The sequence below is a fragment of the Conger conger genome, chromosome 9 (assembly GCF_963514075.1).
Source record: "Conger conger chromosome 9, fConCon1.1, whole genome shotgun sequence".
In the NCBI taxonomy this organism is placed as follows: Eukaryota; Metazoa; Chordata; class Actinopteri; order Anguilliformes; family Congridae; genus Conger; species Conger conger.
In genome coordinates, this window is record NC_083768.1 from 22,526,866 (window position 1) to 22,550,755 (window position 23,890).

General features: G+C 45.9%; 1 protein-coding gene across 1 annotated transcript in view; it reads left to right on the forward strand.

The window, feature by feature from the left end:
• Positions 1-20,511, forward strand: part of dlgap3 (discs, large (Drosophila) homolog-associated protein 3) — a 119,926-nt gene extending 99,415 nt beyond the window's left edge. The window contains exons 3-12 of the mRNA XM_061253626.1: positions 7,432-8,534; positions 14,234-14,460; positions 14,999-15,101; positions 15,257-15,473; positions 16,284-16,795; positions 17,042-17,136; positions 17,882-18,339; positions 18,733-18,824; positions 19,569-19,715; positions 20,209-20,511. Of these exons, the coding sequence (XP_061109610.1) occupies positions 7,596-8,534; positions 14,234-14,460; positions 14,999-15,101; positions 15,257-15,473; positions 16,284-16,795; positions 17,042-17,136; positions 17,882-18,339; positions 18,733-18,824; positions 19,569-19,715; positions 20,209-20,511 (3,093 nt within the window). The 5' untranslated portion in view covers positions 7,432-7,595. The remainder of the gene's footprint in view (positions 1-7,431; positions 8,535-14,233; positions 14,461-14,998; positions 15,102-15,256; positions 15,474-16,283; positions 16,796-17,041; positions 17,137-17,881; positions 18,340-18,732; positions 18,825-19,568; positions 19,716-20,208) is intronic.
• The last annotated feature ends 3,379 nt before the right edge of the window (positions 20,512-23,890 follow it).

The following is a 23,890-nucleotide window of genomic DNA, read 5'->3' on the forward strand; positions in this document are numbered from 1 at the left end:
AGTATATTTTTAGGAACCCTAGGTAAGAGAGCAGTGGTACTGGGACACATCAAACTATTGGTGGCCAATGTACAGTACAAAACATGACCAAGATCAGAACTCTTTTGGAGGTTTGGAGAGCCTTCTGGTTTCAGAGACAAAATAAAGCAAGTGACATTGTCAAGCAGCTGGGAACCATGTGGCTGTCCTAATGGCCTATTTCTCCCACGTATGTTCCTTCCTCAGTCATATCCAGTCCTGCTGTAAATTCTAATGGAATGTATGTTGCATTGCATTTTTCAAAGAAAGCTTCTGCACAAATGCTTGTGTGACTGGGCATAATGCTTTTGTGTTTTCTTTTTAAGGGCATTGTTTGTGCTTATGTGGGATGACTAGCTCAAAAACATATGTTGTGTTCTCTGATGATCTCATTGAAGATGTCTTTCACCACTTTCTCTTGTTATTTTTAATCCAAAATGGAGGTGTGAGACAGGATGGCAAACCCTCTGTGCCATGCTACGGTCTGACAGTTTTGGCATGTGCAGCAAACTGACATATGCTCCAGTAATACATTTTTTAAATAAAATGAAACTGTCTGTCTTGACAGTCGCTGTCCTGCCAGAGTCCCGCCGTAGCTGGTGCACATTTTTGGAACAGAAGAGATAACGGCAAACCTTGAAGGGTGTTTAACACTGCTGGACAAAGTGAACACATCTGATGCCAGTTGGCTCAACAGGCTCGATTCATATCCACACTTCCTTTCTTCCTCTTTGTTCTTGGACTCCTCTTTGTCAGAGTGTTTCCAGTCTCTGCACGAGAGAAGATAGCGGCTCTCGTTAAGGGAAGAAAGCAGCAAGCGAAAGCTTCACCGTGTTCCAGCTGTGCCTGTGTGGGGGGAAAAAATGCCTAACCTGTCATTATACTGCTGGTCTTTCTTTCCGTCTGACACCCTGCTGACAAGGTGGAGCGTATGTTACAGAATGTGCTGTCCTTCATTGTAGCACTGCATTGGAAATGCACTGTCGTGTCTCGGAAGTTAATTATGTCCATATATTTTTGTTTTATAGGGTTCTGGTAGTACAATTGTCAGACAGAGAATGCGCAAGGTCATGTGAAAGTGAGATAACATTATTGCGCTCTAAAAGCAGTGAATATCAATTCATTTTCTGCTTGCTTGTCATTTGTTTAGCTTTCTCAATGTGGCTATTAGCAAAAACCACATTGCCTTATCTTGCCCCGTTGCACTTTAACTAATGATGTCTGCTATTGTCTCTTTTATTGTGTGTGAGAATGAGCTTCATTTTTCGGAGAACGTGCCAGTGCTGCAACTACAGCAATGTAGCTGCTGCTCTGTGCGCGTAAAAGGAAAATGGCTGAAATGACGTTTCTGAAGAAAGAGGCTGTCACCGCTGTCTATCACTGTCCTTACCAGGACATACCGGCTACTTTTCAGTCAGAGAGTGAGTCTGTCAAACGTAGGCAGGCTCAAATTCTCCTATACACTTACAAAGTAACCACCAAAGTTTCTGAACAAACGTAATTGTGACCAACCACATCTAAATATGCTTTCAGCATGTTTTAGTGTCAAGATAGAAATAGGGCAGAAAGTTTTGGAGAGTAGTTTGACTACATGTAGTACTTTTTGTTTATTGTTATTCTTGCCATTTATTATTATTCATATCTGGTTCATTGTTTCCCATTACAGTCCATTGCATTCGTCATCCCCCGTGGTGTCTGTGTCTGAGTGTTTTCTGAGCCCGAGTCACTCCCCTGTCTGTCTTGATTTCTGGGTTTCAACATTCCTTCCCAGTCTCACATTCCTTACTTCCTGTTTCTCTCGTTAGTTAATGTTGTATTGCACTATACTTACTAACAACTACTAATATAGATATTGTACAGTACCAATTATATTAACACACTTACTGTCTGTCTAACTAATTAACTAATAGTCACTAATTTTGGGTAGTTTAGATTTAAGTATGCAAGTAACTTACTAACCTGAACGTTACTTACTATCTCCAGCTTATATTCTGTTCTGTAACTCCGCCTCTCTGTTCTATCACTGATTACTTGCTTAGTTTCAGCAAATGTCCGCTCCCTAATCCGGAGCCGTTTGTCTTACGTATAGGTCTATGTGTTTCCAGTCCGCGTTTTTGTTTCCCCCCTGTTATTGTATTATTACCCTATTATGTTTTCCACCTGTTGTCTATTTGTTTAGCCCACCTCACTCCTGAGCCCCACCTAGTTTGTTACCTTCCCTCATGTATTTAAACCTCAGTCTCTGCATTGTTCTTTGTCAGAACGTTGATCACTTTTCAGAGCCGAGTTACCAGTACGCCTGATTATTGAGATTCATTACGACAACCCTTTGTCTTGTTTTTCTGAGTTTGCTTTGCCCTCTTGTTTTGTCTGCCTATCTGATTGTTTGGTTTTGGATTATCCTTTTGCTACTTGGACTTAGATTTTTGCCTTTGCCCACCTGTACTTCTGTTTTCTGATTTTCTGGATTATCGACCCCTGCTTGTTTTTTTGATGTTCCTTTTGCTTTTCGTTTTGGCTTGTTGTCATGTGATCTATTGGCTTTGAACTTTGACTGAATAAATTGGTATATCCCAAGTTTTGAAACAGCTGTTAGTTGGTTGACCAGTTCATACTCAGCTAGACCAGCTTTTTGACCAGTTTGGCCATGCTGGTTTACTAGCTCATACCTAGCTAGACCAGCTTATGACCAGCTGGGCCAGCTTAATTTTCAAGATGTATTTTACAGCAGGGTACTTTTTTGTCATTTTGAGGTGTAGTTCTCTACAGGAACTACAAATATATATATATTTTTTTTTATTTCCTTTGACCAGTGCCTTCTGTCCCTCTTTCCCCTCTAATTATGATTGGTGAGAAGCACTCCACTCCAATATATAATTGGCAACACTCCCCACTGGATGGTTCTCCCTGTGTGCAAAAAGAAGGCATTGCTCACACGCGTGTCTGGGGAACATGATAATTGTATTTTTTTAGTAGTACTTTGAACAACATTTTTGAGTAATGGTCGTTGTGCAAGCAACATTAATCTTTTGGGTATCTTTGCTGTAGTTAACTACTTTCTTTGAGAAGTAATAGATAGTTTGTACAACTACGCTTTCAGTATATTTTCCCCAGCCCTGAGTGCAGGACAGATCAAGCAGGATAGAGCTTATCTATCACCATTGCTTCACGAAGGGCAAGGCATAGACTAACCAGATATGAGGGAGGTGTTGCCTTGAATTTACAGTAGCAGCACACTGTCTTTGGCTCATTGCAGCTGATGTGCACTACTTAGCCACAAAGTACCAGGCGCACTCACCCCAGATTGATGAGAGAGGGCTGATGCTCGGAGAGAGTTCCATATGGCACATGCACTCAGGTGTGGGTGGAGGTGTAGCAGGAGGGGGGCCATGACAGCGCACGCCCCGTCTGTGGAGGAGAGCGGCCGGCCAGCCTCTTAAACCCGACATGAAAGAAGTAGGTCAAGCGCAGGGCCTGTTTGTGCCGGCTCAGAGATCACACAGAGGCGTGCGTGGAATGGATGATGTGCCTTGCCCGACCAAGCAGGAGAGAGAGGGGGAGAGATGGAGGAGAGATGGGAGAAGGAGAGACAGAAAGAAATGGGCAGATATGATTGGTAAAGACTGAGAGAGAAAGAGGGAGACAGGGAGGGAGGAGGAAGGGAGTGATGGAGAGGTGCACAGACGGTGCCTGTAACTTGATCCTGTGCCCCCTTATTGTTCCATCCATGCATATGCGTGTCTGCTTAGAACAAGAGATGGAGAAACAGGAAGGAAGGAAAGGGTGAATACGAGGCTTGGAGGGGAAATGGAGGGATTGAGAAAAAAGACAAGGAGATCATTAAATGTATATAGTGCTTTTTGTAGGTGCTTATGTAACAGATGAGAAATTGCCTGAGTCCGAGGTGGGATTTGAACCCCGCCTTCTCACTTTATTTGTTGAATGAACGCGTTACCAGTCAGCTAAAGACTAACTCTTCTAGCCAAGGGCAACAACGTTCTTTTGAATTTGAGGGTTACGTCATCGGGGAGTGTTGTCGCGATAACCTGCTACCAGCCTTCGCTTTCACTGCACCATCCGTGCTTACTAGCGAACTAGCTGAGCTAACCATGCTACACTCACCCCCCTTTGACTTCCCCTCCATGTGAAACTCCTCAGCAACCATTTTATTTTTATTTTTTTACTCCCACCCAGATCCGAGTCACGGCACCAATGTAACAGGTGAGAAATTGCTTGAGTCCGAGGTGAGATTTGAACCCCGGCCTCTCACTTGTCCAAATATTTGTTGGACGAACGCGTTACTAGTCAGCTAAAGACAAACTTGCCTCTAGCCAAGGGCAACAACGTTCTTCTGAATTTGAGGGTTACGTCATAACCTGCTACTAGCCTTCGCTTTCACTGCACCATCCGTGCTTACTAGCGAACTAGCTGAGCTAACCATGCTACACTTACACAGAGGATGGATCAGGGGATGATTAGGTGGCAGGTTGAAATAGCCAGGGTTGGGAATTTTGCCAAGACAGTGGGGAACCCAGTACTCTTTGTAAAGAGTGTCATGGGATCTTTAATGACCACAGTGAGTCAGGATCTCAATTTAACGTCTCATCCGAAAGACGACATTACCTGCAGCGCAATATCTCCATCACTGTGCTGGAGCAATGTGGATAATTTGACCAGATGAACGATCGCCCCCTACTGGTCCTCTAACACCACTTCAAGCAAGCAACTTAGTTTTCCCAGGAGGTCTCTCATCCACACCTACTAAGCTGCAGCCATTTGGCAGGAGCTGGGTGCAGGATGGTATGGCTGCTGATAACTTAATCATATCCCCCCTTATTGTTCCATCCATATGCATATCTGTTTAGACCAAGAGGGGGAGAAACAGGGAGGAAAGAGAGAATAAGAGCTGTAGAGGGGAAAGGGAAGGATAAAGAGAAGGAGACAAGGAGAGAGGGTCAGACAGAAAAGAAGAGACAGGACAAATTTTTGGATCAAGTGCAACTTGCTCCTGTTTTCTCTTTATTGTTTCACATATTATTTTATCTCCGGACCTCCTATACCTCCATTGTTGGTGGGCAGAGAGTGCTCACGATTACTATTAAAGACAATGAGGATGATTGACAGTGATTGGCACTGAGGGCCATATGCAGCAGGTAAGAGTCATGGGTGCTTTCTGCTGGTGAAGCATTGTGGCCTTGTTCAGCTCTTCACAAATTAATTAACATAGGACACATTCAGCATTTGTCTGCCCTGAGGTGTTCCTGGAAACAGAGCTAGTTGTTGAAATTTTATATTCAGAATCCATTCAGAGAATCTGTAAAGGGGCCATTTTGGGAAAAGTCAGGAGATGATATGAAGCTGAAGAACAATGAGAGAGTGGCGTAGTCCTCTCACTTCACAGATGTCTCCTCTCTGCTTTCTCACAATACTGACTTCATTAATCACCCTCTTTAGGCTGGCAACCATGTGGGATTCAGCCTCCCTATGGTGCTGTTGGGCAATTGTTTGTGCATCTTTGACGGAAAAACAACAGATTAAACAGTCTAGATCAAATGGCCAACTTGGGCTGGTTTCCCAGGAGAACATAGGGAAATAATAACTTTTTCAGTGACACATTCTATAGATGGTACTTCATAAAAGCTATATATATAAGTGCCTATGCATGGTTTATATACTTCTTATGAAGGAATTACTGTATATTGCTCTTTCAAAGGGCCATTTAATTATTATAGTTAATCATTATTCTGTATGAGTTCTGTATGAGTTAACATTAGTGAAACTTTGTTTTAGCTCTATATTAACAATGTATATCTGGCTGCTAAGTTAATGGTGCATGCTTGATTCAAGAACTGGACTTGCTGTAGTGTAGTTCTTTGTAAGAACTGGGTGTAAAGAAAGTGTTCTGCCCAGTGATTTAAAATCTCTCTTTATAAATCTTTATATTTGACTGGCGCACCCTCTTGCTGTTACAGCGTGTTCTGGAAAAGGATACTGTAAACGATAAATGGAAGTATCATTTAGTTAATTCATTCTGCATCTGTGTTCTCTCTAAAATAAATAAAACTGCTAAAATTAACTCCACTATTATATTTACATTTTAGTGATTGAATTTAATTGAGATTCGCAGTCTCCCTGACTGAATTATAGACTAAACAATATTGCCAGTGTACTGTTTAGTTAGAAAGTTTACTCCTATTCTCTGAGAAAGTTCACAGAAATGCTACATGACATCATGCTCTGTAGAGAACACTTTCATTCCTCAGCACGACTTATCTTCTGAAGCGTGATCGTGTCTTAACCCTCCTCATCTCACTTCACTGGCTTCATTTTACAATGTGCTTCAAGTTTGAAACCTTGGTGCTACCCTACAGCGCAGGGAATGGAACAGCTCCACTATACTTCAAATCGTTGAAACCCTTCACCTTGGCCTGATCTCTACATTCAGCGACCATGAGGCAACTGATTCTCCCCTTCCTGCATGGTCACATCTCCCAATCATGATACCTCTATGTACTTGCCCCACAGTGCTGGATGAACTAAAGTGAATTGGTGGCTATGTTCCAAAGCAAAATGAAGACCCACCTCTTCCGACTTCATCTTTTTTCCCCTTCCACCCCAACTCAATATCACTCCCACCTTTACCACCAATTCATTTTTATTGTTTTGTTATTTTGTTTTACATTTCCCTTATTAGGGCTTGTTATGGATGCATTTAAATCTTTTTATGTTGATTCTGGTTGCCAAAGTTATTTGCACCAGTGATTTACGGAGGTTGCATCTTTATTTGCTGCACTATGAATGTTGTTAGGCATGTTTGGCACTGTTGCTAATGTCAATCAGGGGAAGAACTTCTGTTTCTCCTATATTCACTCTAGAGTGTCTACTAAAGGGATGTGATGCCACAGTGGAATTCAGTCTCTTCTGCTCTGAGCAGAAAAGCTGACAAAATCTCAGATGCGGCAGTGATGACACGTCTGGTGTGATTTCACCGGTTCTTTATTTAGAATATTTGTGAGCATGGCTCCTTTTGGGCTGTCAACTCTACACATCAAATTTCAAGGCTAGTTTGGTGTACTGAGAGCTTGCAAACAGCAGTAAAAATAGCCATTCATTTTTAATGTAAAAACAACAGCATGGAGGTTGTCTTTGTGTAATGGAATTGAGAGCAGTCAGAGCATATGCACACCCTGTAGGCAAAGAGGAAAGACAACATACACACATGCACACATATACACACACACATGCACACATGATTGGGATTACCATGAAGAAGAACATGCATTAAGAAAGATGATCCGGCATGAACATCTGTGGCACACAGACATCTGTTCTGTAATGTAATATAACAGGGACTATGATAGGGTGACGGTATAAGGAGAGAGTTAGTGTATTTTGCCTGTGTCCTCCCTCCAGGTGACTTCAGCGGAGCCCTGTCCCGGCCACAGCGCCCCCTCTCGGCCCGGGCGGCCCGCCATGCCCCGGCCGTGAAGGGATACCACGTGAGCCGCAGCCTCTCCCAGCACTCCTCAGGGCCATGCCACTGTACGCCCGAGGACTGCGACGTCCCGCGGGACTACATGCCCCACCCGACGGACCACCGCGGCGCCGTGGAGCTCTACCAGGGGCACGGAGAGCACTCCTACTACCCCCCAGGGGCGCCCCCCGAGCCCCTGGCCCTGCCACCCTCCGGAGGGGGCACCTTTCCCCGGGCGCACCCGAGTCAGCAGGCCTACGACTCCTGTGAGGAATGCCTGGCGTCCGGAGCCGGGGGGCACCCGTCGGCGGGCAAGATGCACCGCATCCCGCCCAACCTGCTGGACCAGTTCGAGAAGCAGCTGCCCTTCCACCCGGACGGCTTCCACACCCTGCAGTACCAGCGCACGGCCAGCGGGGAGCAGCGCAGTGAGAGCCCCAGCCGCATCCGTCACCTGGTGCACTCAGTCCAGCGGCTGTTCGCCAAGTCGCACTCACTGGAGGCGCCGTCCAAGCGCGAGTACAACGGGACACGCGAGTACCGGGAGAGGGGGGGCCACCGGGGCGGGGGGGACGAGCCCTCCCAGCACTACGGCTCCCAGCACGTGTCCCGCTCCGCCCGCCGGAGCAAGAGCCGTGAGCGCAGCAAGAGCGGCGACTACCGTCGCGAGTCCCGGCACGAGTCCCGGCACCGCAGCAGGACGGCCGGCTGGTGGAGCTCCGACGACAACCTGGACAGCGACAGCAGCTTCCTGGTGACGGCGGCCGCCATGGGCGCCCGGGGGGGCCGCGGGATGATCCAGGCCCACGAGTCTCTGGACGGGGCCATCCAGGACCTCACCCTCAAGAGCCTCAAAGCCAAGGGAGCCCCGGGGGAATGCTTGGCCTGTACCAACACCGGACACTCCCTCAAGAGGAGCACCTGGTCCACCATGACGGTCAGCCAGGCCAGAGAGGTGTACCCCCCTCACAGAGCCGGGTACGACAAGGCGTTGGTGCCCCTGGAGTCCAAGGTGAAGGAGCGTAGCTACCACTACCTTCAGGTGAGGCCTCCTTGCAGTACACGGCCTGGTCTGTGATTACAGCAGCGCACTGACAGCCGGATCACAGGTTTAAGCAAGCACAGGCTACGCCTCATTGACTTTTAGATTAGCTCCCTCGAGGACAACCTCCACGCATAGATGTTTCAGAGGGCGACTGCGCCAAACTACAGAGCTCCCACTGCGACAAACTCTTTTTCATACTGTACTGGCTCTGTACAGCACTCGCTGGAGTAGCGCACACAGCAGAATTCTCTGTGTCAAACCAACTCCCGCAGTTCGAGTCCGGCAGGAACCAGGCTTACCCTGCCTGAATGAAAAGTCCTTTATCAGAATTGGTTGTGCCTTGAATGTTTTGCTGGGTGGAGGTTCATTCAGACAGAGTAAGCGATGACTATTATGTGGCTATTATGAGCCTACCGCTGAGAAGCCAGTTTTGCCAGAGCCATTACGTTGAAGCTTGCTGAGCCTTTAACGCTTTACTTGCCACCCTAGAGAAACGTATTCATCATCTTATGCTCCCAGTCCCACTATACAGTACCAGGGATCTGGAGCTCTTGATAGTAGATACCAGGAGAAAAATAGATCTCACTAAATCACTGATGACCATGAATATCACAGGAAACAGATATTACTGTGTTCAGCACTTGGAACATTGAGTCGCAGGGTCATGTGTGAGGCACCTGTTTGAAACATTTTCTCCAAGTGCTGTGTTTAAAAAAATAATAATTTAATCCATAAAAATGTGTGACAAAGCATGAAAAGCGTTAAATTAAATCAATGGAAAGTCACCGTGGGTAAGGTGGGCAAATCCAGCATACAGCCTAGGGAAAACAATGTAATCTTTCTAGTCTTTTTACATTATTATTATTTGCATCTTCCAGATTTATAATTCATATAGCTGGATGCTTACTGAAGCGATGTAAGGGAATATGTAGCTTAGGGCTCAATGTTAGCTGCATACCGAAGAATCAAATCTACAACCCCGGGGACTGAAATTGCAAAAATAGATTACTACATTCATCATCATCAAAAATTCTGATATTTAATCTTGTCAATTAGTTATATGGCCTTGGTTAAGTTAATAGCTAACGGTTAATGGTTTGGATGAAGATACTGTGGCCATCTGTTACCTGGACTGCGGTCTCTGCACTGGAAAAGAACCTCTGCTTCTCCTAATGGGGGATGGTTACAATCTTGCTCTTGTAAATGGGAAGGGATTACATGCGGCTCTGTGGTCCACCTCCGATGGTGATGAATGAACAGGGGCTAATTGGGACGTTGCAGTGCTGTGGCTGTAGACTGTGCTGAAATTGCAGCCCTCCTCTTGCGTGAACATTGTCTCTCGGTGCCTGTTACTATTTCATTCAGCCCCCCGCCAGCACCGCAGAAGGAGGCAAGTGTAGTTTATCTCCCATGACAACCAGTTTAACGGGGGCCTTTTACCACGGGGAACCAGTGAAAGAACATCTGTGCTCCTCTCTACTTGTTCTCTTCAACTCTACAGGGGTGCTGGGTTGGTCCCCTGCCGGAGTTACTACAGTAACAGCAGGTGACCATGGGTGTGAGAGAGAGAAGGGCATCCTTTTTTTACTTACTGTATTGTTCAGACGATAACTGTGCTTACTGTGATTTACTGAGAATGATGTAGACTCATTATAACCTGCCAACTATCAACACTTTCAGTGTAAAATGAACTTGTGGACCATATTGGACTCATTAAGTTGTTACAGTTGATTTAACACTGACAATTTTGCTGTGTCTTCATTGGAATTCATTGCTTTTATATTGTTTTTAAGCAAGCCCTATCCCTTTAACACTAAAGGCTTGGGTGATACAATTCATCAGTGACACTTTCCGACAGAACGCCAGTCCCAGAGGTACTGTACTCAGCAAGTTTCCCACAAAGCTGAGGGGGGCTGCAGCTCTTAAGGGTTAGATCAAAAGATACGTCAGCACGGATGCTTCAGGAGCTGGGATGTGGCTCATGGAAGAAGTGTGGGATCGGTTGGGGGATGTGCAGTGTAGGTGAAAGAAGGTAGTGTGTGTGTTAGAGTGGTGGAACTGGCTGTTTTCTTTAATGTCCGAACAGCTGGGGTCAAAATGTTCTCTGCCCACTCAATGAAGCTGCTGTGTTTACTCCCAGCTGCTAGCATGTGGTAATTAGCAAGGACTGTTAATTATAGAGGAGCAAAGGGGAGTGGAGAGACAGCGGAAGTGAAGCAGATTAAAAGAAGGAGAGAAAATGAGAAAGAAGGGCAAAATAGGACAAAGAAACAAAAAATAAAACATGGGCTAGATGTTAACCCCTCGTTATCAAATGATGACCTTGGTGATCTGAACCAGCTTTCTTCCAGTCTACTCGGTCCTCCTCGGAATGGGGGAGATTATTTTTTCCTAATCCCCTCTGATGCTCATTTTATTGTAGAGTAGCTGCAGCCCTAACCTGCTGTCTCACTAAATTGCCTTTTGTCTGTGAATGTACATGTGGATTTGTGTGTGTGTATGCATTCGTGTGTGGGTATACTTCCATGATGTGACATTAGTGACAGGGTGAATGAGAAGCATCATTTGTACAGCACTTTGGATAAAGGTGCCAACCATTTGCCATTTACCATTTACAGTAAGCGGGAGAGAGGAGAACTGTAAACACTCAGCTGAATCGTCTCTTTGAACTAGTGGCTCCCTATTGTCATAGTCAGTTCATTCGTAGGAGAGAAGATCTGCAAATAGATGAGAAAGATGTCTGATGAAAAGAAAATGTGCATTTTATAGCAGAACTGTTTTCACAAGAGGACAATTATATTTCTATGCTAGTGCATAGGTCAGAGGTGATTGGAATGCAATTGTACAATGTAACGGTGTAGCATAGTGCTACAGGAGACTGCAAGCTCAAATCCTGAATGAGATACTGCAACTGTACCCTTTAGCAAAAATAAAGAGCTCTATTGCTAAACATCCAGCTGTGTAAACTAATGCCATGTATGCGGATATACAGTATGCTGATCACCTTGGATAGGAAATTAAGAAATGGTAGTTATTTACAGCAACATATATCCAGCGGTACTAACACTGACTAATGGACCAGTTCCATAGCTGCATCTGCATTGAGACCCCCTGGTCCTTGGGTGAAAGTGCTATCACCATGGTGATGGAGGATTGGGAAGGGGGGGAGGGGTGATGGTGGGGAGGGATGATGGTGCTCTCCCCACAACAACCTACCTATAGTACAAGTGCACAATTCCTGTTTCTTCTACAGATGAAGTTTTGGGTGTGAAGAAGAATAGTGCCCTGTTCCCAAACCCACATTTGCACACAAAGAGCTCCAGGTGTACATATAGACACACGATGAAGTCAATTTTACAGAGCAGGTTTGATTTCACTGTCCTGGCATGCTACTTGGTGTTATGTCCCCATAGATGTGTTTGAGTACCACTTCAAATCAGCTTTCAATACAAATCAAGCTAAATTGCATGTATGGGCATCCTGCTCTACCTCTTCCCCTCCCGATTCCCTGATGTGGAGGAGAGTCTCATCATGGGAGTGCCTGTTTCTCACTCCCCAGCAGTCTGGGGAAGTTATTATTAAAAAGTAATCCTTTACAAATGACTAATTACTGTATTGGAATTGTAATTAGATTACTCATTACTCCCTGAGAAAAGTAATCACATTGCTCATTACTTTACTCTGGAAAATCCTTACTAAAATGGAAAATACGTACGTGGACACAACATCTTTCCAGTGATTTATTAAGCAATAAATAAAATATTGCAAAATAAGATTAGTAAATAAATAAAATATAACAGCAGAGGTCCAGTGGTTCAACAATGCAAAAGCTATTGCCTGTCAGGCTTCTCACAACAAAAATAATGGATGAGAAATGTGTGGATCAGAAATTGAATAACTCACTTCTGTAACTTCTGCCAAACATCAGGCAGATCACATACTGTGTAACAGTAATATATGCCCTGTAGTGCACAAAACAAATGGTCTCAAAAGAACACATCTTAATAAATAAAATAAAACAGAGATCGAGGTACTGCAGTAGTTCAACAACACAAAAGCAAAACAAGCATGCAGATCAGGTGATAGCTGGAGGTATATTTATTTAATTAAACATTAAAGAAATTATTGTCATGAAACAGAATAACTGGAACAAACGCAAACTCAGAACTGAGAGAAAAGGATCTTTAATAATCAGGTTGGACAGTCCAGGTTCAGAAGCCAGCAAATGGGATAAGCAGTGTGTAGTAAAGGGGCAGACGAGGTTCGGAATCCAGGCAGAGAGGGCAATTGAGAGTAGATGAGGCAAAGTCGAACACAGGCGAGGGTCGTAACCGGGAGATCAATCCAAAAGGAAGAGCAGGTACAGAGATGGGGCTTGAAGGAGGAGAATGGTGAGGGACCAAGGGCTGGACAGAGGAACAGGGCAGGTAACAGGAACAGGACTGGGAAATAAAAAGAATGAAGGCAAGGCACAAGGCTATGCTACAATAGTGTAATGCTATTTATCTGTGCTTACTTGTCCGTTAGTGATGTTGCCACATTGGCAGAAAAGTTAGTTTGGAACACATTTTTTAAAGATAGACCTACTGTGTGGATTTTGACACGAGGGAGGGAGTAAATGTGAATATCAGCATGAGAACAAGTGAACACATTGTTTGACTATTGCAATGTCACTTAAATATATGGGAAGCTCCCAAATTTGACCTCAAAGCATAAGGAATGGAAACCAACATACCTTGTATCCTAATGATGCCGTTATCTATACTTTTGGCACTGTTATGTGGTAAGGACACACTCCTAGTCTGCCACGGGTGTAACCCATTTGACTTCTTCATGTACATGTTGATGAAGTAGTCATTCATCTAAACATACAAAACGTGCTGTTCAGCTGCTGGGCTTGTCATTGAGAATGAGCTCTTTCAGTTTCATGGGTTACCGACCTCAGCGAACAATTTACAGGACAGTTTGGACTCAGAGGATGCTGATTAGCTCACTAGCATGACCAAATCCCAGCATCTGTCAAACAAGTTTATAAAAAAAAATTGACAACTGAGAATAACCATAAACTACTGCAACAAAGAGGACAGCCCATTTCCCTGCTGAACTAAAGCAGAAATACGCCATGAAACTGAAAAGATAAGAATCCGTTTGCTTGGTGTGTAATTTCAACATTTTCCAACAGTTATACATTTATCCTAATTAACAGTTATAAATGCATAATTAGGTTGAAATTAACTCAATGAACAACATTTTATCAGGCTAAAAGTAATTGTGATTACTGGAAATTAAACAATAATGCATTCAGTAATCTGATTAATCAGTAATCTGATTACCAATGCTGCTCCTCAGACTGAACCAGCAGCTGCCGGGAAACGGCACTCATATCTGTCCCTCGGAGCAGCGCGGAGTGGTTCACTCTGCCCGTCAAGATCCCTGCCCGATTTGTCCGCACTCCCCCATTCACCCAAAGAGGACACCACTCAGTTGCGTGGGTCTGACTGTTAGTGCGACTGCCCGCCATGCATGCATTGCGCTTGTCCTTTTGGATGGCCAATGTTGTCACATTTGACCCGCGGCATTTACAATACACACAATGCCAACAGGCCACCTCTACGCATTGACACTTGAGTGCCAAAGTACTGTGGAGTTTTGGCGAGTTGGAAGCATGCCCTCTTAGCTGCCTGTGTGTTCGGCAGGTTCCCTCTGATGACTGGGGTGGGGGGTATCCGGGCGGGGGCACGGACAGTGGAGGAGAGATCCCCTGTCGCAGAATGCGCAGCGGAAGCTACATCAAAGCCATGGGGGATGACGACAGCGCTGAGTCGGACGCCAGCCCCAAGGCTTCGCCCAAGACCGCCATCATCGCCCAGAGAGAGGCCTTTCGCCGCTCCATCAGCATGGATCACCGCGCCTCCAGCTCCAAGTAAGATGGCCTTCACGGTCATCATCAACGACTTCACCTTCATCATCACTACTGTTTACTCAGTAAAACTTCAAATGAAAATGCTCAAATGAATGCTCATCAACATCATCTCCATCCTCATCTTCACCTTCATCATCGCTACCTTCATTCACTCTGTAAAACTTCAAATGGAAAAACTCAAAATGAATGCTTATCAACATCATCTCCATCCTCATCTTCACCTTCATCATCGCTACCTTCATTCACTCTGTAATACTTCAAATGAAAAAACTTGAATGAATACTCATCAATGTCATCATCTTCACCTTCATCATCGCTTCTTCATCTTCTCAGTAAAACCTCAGTGCAAATGAAAATACTCATCATCACCACCATCATTTTCATCTTCCTCATCACCAACGTCATCATCAGTGTATAGCAGAACATCTTTACTCATATGCAATGCCTTTAAACTCTTGGTTCCCTAATGCCACCGCCACCTGACCAAGCATAGTGTGGCTTCATTAGAGTATTAGTGATGTATTTCACTCCCCTCCAGATACTCTTGTAAACAGTGCACTGACGCCTACTCCAACAGCCGCAGCACAGCCAAGGGACACACGCGTTCCCGGAGCTACACGCGTTCTCTGACCAGCTCGCAGGTACCATGCACCGGCCTTGTCCATTGTCTTCAGTGACCCCTCCTGGGGATTTGTGCTAGCTATTCAGTGTGGTGATGGGTCTCCCCCAGCATGCTGGAAGTCAGGGGTCATGGGTTATGGGTCAAACTGTGTGTCCACCCACTGATGTCTCGCAGCTGGGCGACGCGCTCAATCGGCAGTTCGAGGCGGTGTGCGAGACGGTGTTTGGGGAGATGGAGTCCCAGGCCGTGGAGGCGCTGGACCTGCCCGGGTGCTTCCGGACCCGCAGCCACAGCTACGTACGAGCCATCCAGGCCGGCTGCACCCAGGACGATGACTGCCTGTCTGTCTTCTCCCTGTCCGGCCCCAAGGGAGGGCCCAAGGGTGGAGCCGGTAATTTACATCATGGGCTCTCTCTCTCTCTCTCTGTCTCTCTATCCCTTGCTCTCTCTCCATCTATCTCTTTATATCCCTTGCTCTCTCTCCCTCTATCTCTATATCCCTTGCTCTCTCTTTCTCCCTCTCTCTCCATCTATTTGTCTGTATCCCTTTTTCTATTCTTTCACTTTCTTTCTCTCTCCCTCACTCATTTCCACATTCTACATCAGGCTCAGTCCCAGATACATCTTTCTGAAGCTTCTCAGGTCCCCTGCTGTCTATCTCCTCCTCCCCGCTGTGAACGGAATTGTAAAATAGACGTGCCTTTTGCCTGAGCGGAGTAAAAAAAGCAGCAGCCCTCCACCTGAGAGAGATGAACTGTGCAAGCGGGAGCACGCCTCCGTACTGACAGCTCCCACAATCTCTCCGGCAAGCAGGAGCACAGGAGCTGGGAGCACGGAAGTGTGGACAGCCGCTCTGAGCTGGGAGCCGTGACTCAGTCACACAGACTCACCCGTCTCAGATGCCCCCGTCAGCCGGAGAGAGCTGTGATGCACGCCATCTTGGCTGTCTGGGCCATATATTCTTACTTCGTCCTGTTTCTTTCTTTACTTTTCTCTTTTGTTGGAAAATGTGAAACTGGATTTAGGTTCTGTCATAAAGTCTGGTGCATTTATGGTCAACGACAACAACAGTCTCAGACTCAAGTGCAAAATCATACTGAAGCCCATACAGTGTCTCTCCAATTCAAACTCAAGCTATTTCAGAGGCGCAGCAAGAAATGTCTCTTGAGGTTGAAGTTGAGGTTCTTTCTCTTTGTCTCAGTGTTTCCGCACAGGAAGGCGCCCCCGCCCCTCCCACCCCGGATTTCCAAGCCCCTGATTTCGGTGACGGCGCAGAGCAGCACAGAGTCCACCCAGGATGCGTACTTCCAGAGCACGGGGCAGCCAGCTCCAGGACGTCCCAAACAGCACAGCAACTCCCTGGATGGCCTCGAAGTGGGTGGTGGGGGGCGGTCCTCCAGGGCAGAATACTACCAAGGGTCAGGCACCGGGCGTACTAAACACAGCAACTCAGCCGAGAGCCTCGACGGCCCAAGGGGGTCCAGGGAGATCTCATACCAGGGGGGGGCCATGAGGGCCAAGCACAGTAGCTCTGCTGAAAACCTGCTGGAGGGGGGAGGCAGGGTGACCCGGGAGAGGGTGGGAGGCAGCCTGGGGAAGTCATCCTCCCTCCCCCAAAACAGCATATCCTTAAGCAAGGGACCCTCCGCGGGGGCAGAAGAACACAAGCAAGAGGCCCGCGGGCGCAAGTGGAGGCCCTCCATCGCGGTACAGGTGAGTGGGGTTGGGCTCTGGGCTTGGCAGGACTGGGGTGTGGCCACAGGCTGGGGAGGGCAGGGCCACAGGCTTGGGTGGGTGGGACCGGGTCTAGGGTGCTCGGAGATGGGGTCTGGAGTGAGCAGGGGTGGAGTCTGGAGTGAGCAGGGCTACTGGATAGCCAGCCTGACTGTGGTTCTGAAAATCATGGTGACAAACACACCACACCAAGCCTGCCCGTCTGTCTGTCTGTGCCCCGGACAGGTGGACAGCTCAGAGACTTTGTCAGACTCAGATACAGAAAGCAAAGTTCTGCGGGAGGTGCACTCCATCGGGGTCCAGGTGGAAGAGGATAAGAGGTATGTTCCACATTCCCCTTCCCCACAGTACATGGCCTATTCTGGGGCTCCTTATATGAATGTAGCCACTCCAACCAGGGGGACCAGCCTCCTGATTCTGTATGATAGCAGGTGTGTGTGTCTATAATTTACATAGAACTATATAAATGCTTTTTTTGCATTTTGGGGTGTCAATGGCATCAAACTATGACTCAACCACCCCCCCCCCCCCTTCTCCCTCTCTCACCACCCTTCCTGGTTCCTGTGACAGAGGGTGGTGGGATGCTCAGGGTGGGGGCTGGATGAGTGCCAGGCCCGTGGTGACTGTGGGTGAAAGGGTATAATTAGACTGTAATTAGACGATGAGAGGGGTTATGTGTTGTATGCGTAACACCGCTGTGTGAAAATCACCCAAGTCTCTCCATGCTCAAATTCCATCACACCTTGTGTATGCCTGCCTCTGATTTAACACTTGACAAGTGAAAGCTCAAACCAAGTAAAATGAGCTAGGTTGCAGAGGGTTGCAGAGGGTTGCAGAGGGATGTAGAGGGTCTAGCTCACCAAAAAAGGTGCTTCAGTGTTGGTATCCAGGGAAAAACATTCCTATACAAGAGAATGTCTGACTAACAGACCACAGAAGTATCTAATGTCATAGATGGAGAGCCTTCCAACAGTTTCTGTTTTATTCAAAATCAGTATGCTTTGAATATGTCAATTCCTGGAGGAGATATTTCACCAACACTGTCACAACCCTCCTAAAAACCAGACGGGCCCGCTTCAAGCGCTCCAACAGCGTGACGGCGAGCGTCCAGGCAGACCTGGAGCTGGAGGGCTTCCCAGGGGTGAGCACCCAGGACAAGGCCCTGCAGTTCGGCTGCTCCTTCCAGCGGCACTCGTCGGAGCCGGAGTCAGCGAGCCAGTACGCGGAGTACCGCACGGTCCACACCCAGGGCCAGTGGGCCTACCGCGAGGACTACCAGAGCGGCTATGCCACCGAGCCCTGTGTCATCGACCCCCGCGTCCGCGCCCACTCGCCCCTGCCCCTGGCCATCGAGCGGGGCTGGTCCGAGGGGCCGCGCAGCCTGCCCGACTCCGGCCGAGCCTCCCCCTGCCTCCGCGACGGCGAGTTCTTCCTGCGTCTGCTGCAGGTGGAGGTGGAGAGGATGGAGGGATGGTGCCAGACCATGGAGAGGGAGGCGGAGGAGAACGACCTGCCTGAGGAGAGTAAGTGTCGGGGGGGGAGGGGAGAAGGGGCTAGGAGGTGATCAAATCTCAGGTTGTGTGCTGCTCTTCAGTACATATTTTCAGAGGAGGGAATTTTCCTGTCTTGTACATTCTCAGATTTGACAGAATGTGAAGAATGTCATCTTTTATATGAACTACCTTTTCATTAGGGTTTTTGAGAGAAATTGTGAACATTTGCAAATCAAGTGTGGAAACCATTCAAAGGACGTGTACTGTTCACTCATACACTGCAGTGGGGTGTGGTTCTGGTGTGAAAGTTATTGTAAAAAAGCATGTTGTTGTTCAGTAATCGCCACACCAGGTCAAAAGGCTGAGCTGAAACTCACTGCACCCCCCTCCAGCTTCTGAGCTTTAACTCTACCGCCCCCTCAGTTCTGGAGCTGATCCGGAGTGCCGTGGGCAGCGCCCAGCTGCTGATGTCCCAGAAAGTCCAGCAGTTCTTCCGGCTCTGCCAACAGAATTTGGTGAGCATCTGGAAAATCCCCCAACCGAGCAATACAGCAATGCAAGCAAAGGGGATATAGGCTTATTGCAGTGTGAAACACTAGGTGGACTTCAATCTGAATGACTTTGCAGTTTGGCCATAAGTTTTACCAATATATTTTGCATAGCATTGCGCTTTTTATTGATGTTGTTTCTAGATGATGTAGCGTTAAGGTGATGTTGCATTTACTGATGAGAATATTTTGTTACAAAATAATGTCCTTAGATAAATGTTCTTTTCAAACTATAACAAGTTTCAATTCCCCCTGATTCTTTACCAAATGTATTTGCAATCCTCTGTGTCAATAGAACCCAATATGTGGGATTCACTGCTGTTTCTCTCTGCCTATATCCTCTGTGCCCACAGTTATCTGTCATTGCATCACCCAATAGAATCGAAATTGCTTTTGGGCACTTCAATGCCTTTCTGAGTATAAATGTACCAGCAGTATATGTCCACAGTTTTGGCATCAGGCTGGAACATTTGCTGCAGTGGCGAAAGTGGTAAACTGAGATTGCTTTTGGGCTGTGTTTAAGGATTTATAAGTCAAATGTATAGAGAAAGGTACTATGATTTATGTAGTGTCAATAGGGATTCCCAAAGGCTTTATAGAGATAGAGAAAATTCATCTGCAGCAGATGCACAGCACTTGTCGGTATCCAATGCACAAAATGCTAAAGTCTTGACCAACTGGATGAGTCTTCTGAATATGTGTGCCACCCAGGACCCCACAGCATACCCCCAGCCCAGCTCTCAGGACCTGGCCGGGTTCTGGGACTTGCTGCAGCTGGCCATGGAGGATGTGCGGGTCAAGTTCCAGCACCTGCAGCGGCTCAAGGACTCGGGCTGGAGGCTCCCGCCCGACAAGAAGGTGAGGAGTCCGGCAAGCGCAGGCCAGACTGTGCTCCCAGCCCAACCCTAAAGCCACAGCGGCCATGGCAGGAAGAGTCGCACAATCACTGGACCAGAGAGCAGTGGAAACAGTGCCTAAAAACAGAACACTCAGAGCCAAAATGGTAGCATGCTAAATGGATGTGCAGATAATTTCACAAACCCCACCCCCCGACCAACTTTTACACACCCCCCCACCACCAGCTTCTTCCTATCACTAGAAATTAGTAACTGAACTAATACCTTTCTTTTTCTGCCTTCTACTTCCTTCTCCCTCTTTTCCTTCCTCATGTGTTGCCCTCCAAATATCGATCCTCTGTCTTCATTTGTAAATGATCATTTTGTCAATGACTTTCCTTTTTTTTCTGTCTTATTATCCTCCATGATTCGCATTCCGGTCTGCTTTTGTTCCGTCAAACACATCTACCCAATGTCACCCTCCCACCCCCACCTCTCCTCCCCACATCCAACAGGAGGAAAAGAAGCCTCCTCCCCTTTTACCAAAGAAGCCAAGTGGAGGTGTGAGCGTGGGCGGGGTTGAAGGTGTGAGTACTGCAGGGGGCGGGGCCGGGGGTGGCGGGGTGTTGGTGGTGACCCGTGGTGGGCGGGCGCTGCCCCTGCGGGAGAAGTCTCTGGACCTGGGCGACCGGCAGCGGCAGGAGGCACGCAGGAGACTGCTCCAGGCCAAGCGAGCAGCCTCCTTCCGGCAGAACTCCGCCACGGAGAGCGCCGACAGCATCGAGATCTATATCCCCGAGGCCCAGACCCGGCTGTGAAGCCCTGCCTGCACCAACACCCAGGCACTGGCCCCAACCCCAACCCCGACCTATGAACAACAGGATAGGGTGGCAAAGGCACACTCCCCCTTTGGCACTTTTAATCCTGTACAGCTGAGAGGGTTACAGAGAACCTGACAAGAGGGCTCACTTTTTATTTTCAGATCAATCACAGACAAAACAATACAAGAGATTTTTTTGGTTTGTTTTATACATTTTTACACTGCATTTAAAACCAGGAAGTAGCATTCTTTTCCAATCCTCATGAGTGTCACATTCAGAGACAAAAGAGCTGCACCAGCAGAACCTCATTACCTGTGTATTAGATGGTGGGGAGTGGAAAGTCAAGTAAAGTTACATTTACCAACAGCCATTCTTGTTCTTATATGCGACCACGTTTACAATGGAGAACCTAGCAAGTCAGACTAACAACGTGGCAAGCAAAGCTTTATTTTTTTATTTTTGTTTTATTTCGGTGACACTAATTATCAGTTTTACCTCCTGCTGTGACTTCCCTCTCACTGTGAAATGATTGCGCCCTCCAGTGGCCAAATTGTGCCACGATTATAAGACTCGCCATTGATGCTCAGGCCTGCCTCAACTAAGTACAGTGTTTCCCCTGACCAGTGCACCATGAGGACATCCCTGTGATTACAGATATAACATCAGTGCTTCACTTTGTATTTTCTCCGATGCCTTTATCACTGCGTATTTGGATGCTTGCCGTTTTATGTAGTTTACAGAAAAAAAACAAATCAGGAAATGGCATCTCCTAAAACCCTCCAACAAAGGAAGACTGTCTGAAAAAAGGCATTGTTTCTGATATCTCAGTTTCATGCTGGTTATTTAGTAACCATTTGGAAATACTCTGGGGTTAGTTGTGCAGTGATGTAGCTTAAACAACAATTTTAGGAAAATATAGAATGGTGTCTATTTAAAATGATTTGTACCGATTTGTTTCACAGTAAGTTTCCAATACTTTGGTCTTCAGAAATCAATAGGTAAAGGGGAAATGAGTGTTGTTTTGTGCTTGAAATTACTGTTGACTATAGTCTCCCTTGCTGGTAGACTTGTTTGGAAATGTATGAAAGTAGAAAATTTGTGATCTTTGCAATGCACCCATAATTTCCTGAAGAATAAGTCAGGAAGAATGGTACAAATAGATGTGAAGGTGACTTTGGGAATGGGTGCATGTTTTGTTTCGGAAATACTCTTGGTGTTTTGGCATTTTTTTCAAAAGCGCCACAAAACCCTAATTAGAAATATACTGCTGTGTTGATAAGGGGAAAAAAGGCTCTGGAAACCATTTCCACATATCACTGTGGGGTACAGTTATATCTTTTGTGACATGCCAAAAAATCAAACCACTATCTTTGAAATCCCATGCAGTGATTTCAAGGGGTTTTTTATTGTCACAGTACTCTTTGTCAGCGCCTGCCCTCTTGTGGACAGAGTACATTATAGCAAAGAACAACTACTGTAGTGCCAGAGCAATTTTTTTTTGGAAAAGAAAAATAATTATTTGCATGAACAAACTGGGATGTCTTTTATAAATTTGAAAATGAAGCTCAAATGGAGTATTTTAATGGGAGATGTATATTTTATATTGTTATCTACATTTTTTTAGATTAGTATAAAATATATGATAATGTATGTATAAAGATTATTAAACATTATTAAACATCACAGATACATATGTAATATACCATTAGGCAAGTGAAGCAGTACTTATTCAATGGCATATCCTGATTCAGACATGCAAGGGAGAAGCTTGGCTATCTCTCTTGGCCTGACGGGTATATTGGTTGTCCAGGTTCACAGGGTTAGACTGTGCCAATCACAGTTGCCAAATGTGCTCTCTGCTTTATGCTTCCTCTCCTCTTTCTGGCCCACCATTTCTTCGTCTCGCGGTTGTGATGCGTCACAAACCCCCGAAAGAGATGGAAATTAAGCAAGAAGGCTATCACCCTCGTGACTTACTACCTGTAGTATGCACCGGGTTACCTATTGCTTTCTAAACAACTGACAACACGTGCCTGAGGACAGCAGTGTGTGTGGCTTATTTCATATGAGTATAATAACTTATATTGTGGAAAAATAAAATATGTACATAGATCGATACTATTTAGAGATTTTTTAAATAGAAAACAAATATTTTACTGTATTGAAACCCTTGTAGTGAGACTTGAAACATGAATCCACACATTCAAAGACACACACACATACACACATACACGCACACATACACACACCTTGTCAGTTTGGCCTTATGGCAAATCTTGTTAATAGTTGGGTTTTTGTATCACACACCTCTCAGATCTAGCTATTTATTGTGCATGCTTTCTGTATGATGACCACAACAGATGATTTTGGCCACACTTGTTTTTTCGTCACCCTGCCCTGTTATACCATAACAGCTATTTGGCATTAGTAAAAAATTACTGTGAATACACCGATTCTCCTCCTTTCTTGTTTGTAATTTGACTTAAGACTGATGAGAGGACACCTTGTACTGTATGATCAAACTCCATGCTCAAGCAGCAGAATCAACTTATGAATTTATGCGGTCTAAGGGCCAGTTCAAGGATCCATAATAACAGTAAACGGTAAAACTTTGAAAATCTCAGTACCTCTGTGAAATTCACCTCTTATTCTGTATCGTGGAATAGTGCCGAGAATCTTTTCAAAAGATTCTGCAGCTATATAAGCTTCCATAGGTGAGACATTTCCTATTTCATACCACAGGTAATGTTTATACTGCATTCTGTACTTTAGCCCATGTGAAAGTGTATAATAACTGATGCTGCAGTTGTACAAGCACAATGATACTTTGCCAGTACTGTTCCTTGAATATAAAGGACGTGTCACCCTCAGCTCACTATGGTCATGGAACAAGCTCATTGTGAGAGTTTCAAGGACCCTCAAGTACTTTACATGTGAAATACGAAAAGGTCACAGATGTGTGAAGGCTGAAAAAGCTGAGCCACTTGTAGCATGAATTGCCATGCTTGCATTTACAGTCTAATCTCTTTCTCACATCTACATTATTTCAGCTGAATTCCAGGAGGTGTGGGGAATTGAAGTATATCTTTAACCCTGAGATTAAGCTCATTTAAAGCACTTGATGAACCTTGACAGCTCTTGTGTGACATGTCCTTACACAACTCGTAAATAAGTGCTTTATGATTGCTGGCTCTCAAGGCTAAATACCACCTCTGGTCTGTCTGTACTCTTACATTTCCATGAAGGTAGAACTTCCCCTGACGTAGCTGGATGGGGAGCTAATGAAGAAGGAAAGAAACCACAAAGATCTGACTTATCCTCTGGCAGTAACTTTCTCACAGTCCTATTGAGGTCTCCACTCCCAATGTTCTTTTGT